Below are 3,022 nucleotides of genomic sequence, written 5' to 3' on the forward strand. Positions count from 1 at the left end.
AGAGAGGGAGAGAGGGAGAGAGAATGCCTAAAGATAAAGAGATATATACAAAGACCAAATACTTTTGGAACAGATCTTGTATTGCGTTTTACACAAATTTGTACATTGATGAATATTTCTGGTGAATAAAGGTGCCAAACTACTAACAATATTAACATCACAGCTATGTTTTCCATTCAAATAGCTAACACATATAAATAAAATTATAATTGTGTTTGAATATTAGTTACCCCTTTTACACAAATCCTGATATATACAACAAACATAAATAATACACAAGCGGATGCATGGACATGAATGTCGAGTACGAGTACTTTAGGTCCAAGCTTGCATGATCCTCTAAGTTTTATGAAATTATTGCTGAATTGAAAACCTTTTGTTTCATGAATGAATAGTTGTCCAAACAATATTGATACGGTAACTGCACACATTTTCGGAAAAATCACGTACAATGTACTATTCATGTTTTCCCCTCATCTGTATTATTTGATTTCCTTAATAATAACTCGTAAATCATAAAAAATACGTATATAATGTATTATTATAAATAATAATATGTGAAAATGTTGAACCAAGTTCGCACATTATAAAATTTTAAAATATGTATAAGTTAGAGAGTAATATAAAAAGTCCAAACAAATGTGGATTGCGCGTCTATGTCATTAGACGATCTGGATGAGAAGTTATTTGCGGTCGAATTGAGCAATTGTCAAGCCGAGAAACAACAGCGACCGGCAGTATCGAGCAGCCACAAACGTCGTCCATGGCATTGGAAGCATGCACTTCCAAATTCGGTCGATAAAAAGGATACAGGCGCAGGGAAGGCGCAGTCTTCCTCCTCATTGGAAAGTTCTAGACGTGGAAGTATATGCAGCAGCAGCCAAAGCTCACCGATAAAGTCCTCTCCTAAAAAGAGCAAAGATCAGCAATCAAAGAAAACATCTATTGACAATAAGGACGATATTAGTCAGAAAACTAGAAAAGACAGTAACGTAATGTGCGATTCCACTTTTTCCGACGATAGATTGGCAGCTAATGCTCATCTATATAGCTTATTAGAAGAACAGGCTCTGGGAGAGATCATTCGTGAATCGGTGGAAAATGTATATATAGAAGGCAACAGTAGATCAATGTATTATTGTGCCACTGCCACACTGTCATCAAACACATGGTATTATCACTCCAGTTACAACACTGTAGGATGGCGTAAAATCTCATCACGCTATAATTCTTCATCAAACTTACAATTATATTTTAATTTGACAATTATACACTAGCGCACATGCAGGAATGAGTTGTTGATTTATAATAATTCATGTGATCGTGGATGTATTCCTTTCAGAAATACCACTCCCAGCTATAATGAGACATACGCATAAAACAAAATCTAAACAGAAACCAGCGCATGACTGGAAAACATGCATGTCGACATGGCACATTTATCTTCCCGCACCAAAAATTTCAAGTATATTGCTCGACTAGAAAATGTATTCGATGTTCCTTTCCTACTATTTTATCTGTTTCTCTGTTATCATTTGAGTATTACTTCTGCAATTTATTCCTTTCTTTTTTTATTCTGATTTTCTGCATTGCATATATTCTCTATATCTAATGTTACATAATATTTTCTACACAACCTACATATTCCTTAAATGTTTTAAATCCACTTATTTACAATATGTCTATAGTTGTATTATTAACTTACAAATAATAGAAAAAAAAATGAATGTGATATTGGTTTATACATTTTATAAAATATCTCTTGTTATCTTTCTTTATTAAAGAAAAAATTTGTCATTCTATGCATATGCACAGTGCAATTAATATGCTATTTAAATATTCTATTTTAATTTCTATTCTAGGCGAACATAAACAAATTATATCTATAGTATACATATTTTACGTGTGTAATTTAAATGAATCATTATGTATATGTGTTTACTTGCCTCTAAGATGCTTATTAACTTTAATATTGCTTTTATTATTGTCAATTCCAACTCGACGATAAAAGTTTCTTTTCTTATAATACAGAAACCATTTTTTTTGTCTTCAGATGACATACCAATACAAGTTATAAAAGATGACACTACCGGAGAGGGTAAAGGTAACCTGGTGTCAATCATGGAGGAATCAGAATCAACTGAGCCGAATCGTATTGGTTCCATGAGACAATCAAAGGATCAAAAGACTGCTTCGAAGATTACGAATTTCCCTGTGCTAGGAAAAAAACCTAAAGAGAAAGAAGGAAAGGTAACAAAAAATGCTCACATCGCATCCGAAAAGGAGAAGAAGCTCAGTTCTCAGGCGACATCGAAGGAGAGTATTAAAGGGAGTTTATCAATGTTAAATAGTGAACAGCAAGCAGAAATTGACGCAAATGTCAATGGATGTGCGATTCGAAAAAAAAATAATATAGAAAATAATGCGATCATAATAGATCCAAATGTAGCGTTGATCGACGGCGAGAGACTGGCGTTAAGTAGAGAGACTGATATTACCGATGGTAATAATATGGAAAATTCTATTAATTTAAGAACACACAATGAAACAGAATCTATTGGTTCTTCTATTCAAATCAGCTCTGTTTAATGACGATAAAAAGTCTATAAAAAATGTTACATAAAAATAATAGTAATGAGTTGAAGTTATTAAGCAAATAAGCCATTTTCTTCCATCTAACAAAATCTTATTAAATCCATGTATAATGTATACACGTTGCCTTTTCCTAGAATTATTTAAGATCACAAGCACTATTTTCTCAACAATGTATATTGCCACTACATTGTGCGATACTTATAAGGGTCGTATTTTTTTGACATGTAACAATTTTAGTCAGTTCATTATTCTATTGATGTCCATGATAAACATAAAAATGGGAGAGGGAACAATATGAACTAAAGATACATGGTTGTTTCGTTAAGTGTTTTATGCATATTGATATATATTGACTAATTTTTGTAACAAAATCTATAATTTATTTCATATATTTTATAAATATATGTCGTCATACATTTTAATACCT

The 3,022-nt window shown here is 32.1% G+C and overlaps 1 protein-coding gene across 1 annotated transcript in view; it reads left to right on the plus strand.

Moving 5' to 3' along the window:
- Positions 1–2,589, plus strand: part of LOC105618550 (hyccin) — a 7,085-nt gene extending 4,496 nt beyond the window's left edge. Inside the window, exon 8 of the mRNA XM_012200082.1 lies at positions 2,054–2,589. Coding sequence (XP_012055472.1) covers positions 2,054–2,589 — 536 coding nt within the window. The remainder of the gene's footprint in view (positions 1–2,053) is intronic.
- Positions 2,590–3,022: the final 433 nt, after the last annotated feature.

This window comes from Atta cephalotes (assembly GCF_000143395.1).
Source record: "Atta cephalotes unplaced genomic scaffold scaffold00017, whole genome shotgun sequence".
Classification (NCBI taxonomy): Eukaryota; Metazoa; Arthropoda; class Insecta; order Hymenoptera; family Formicidae; genus Atta; species Atta cephalotes.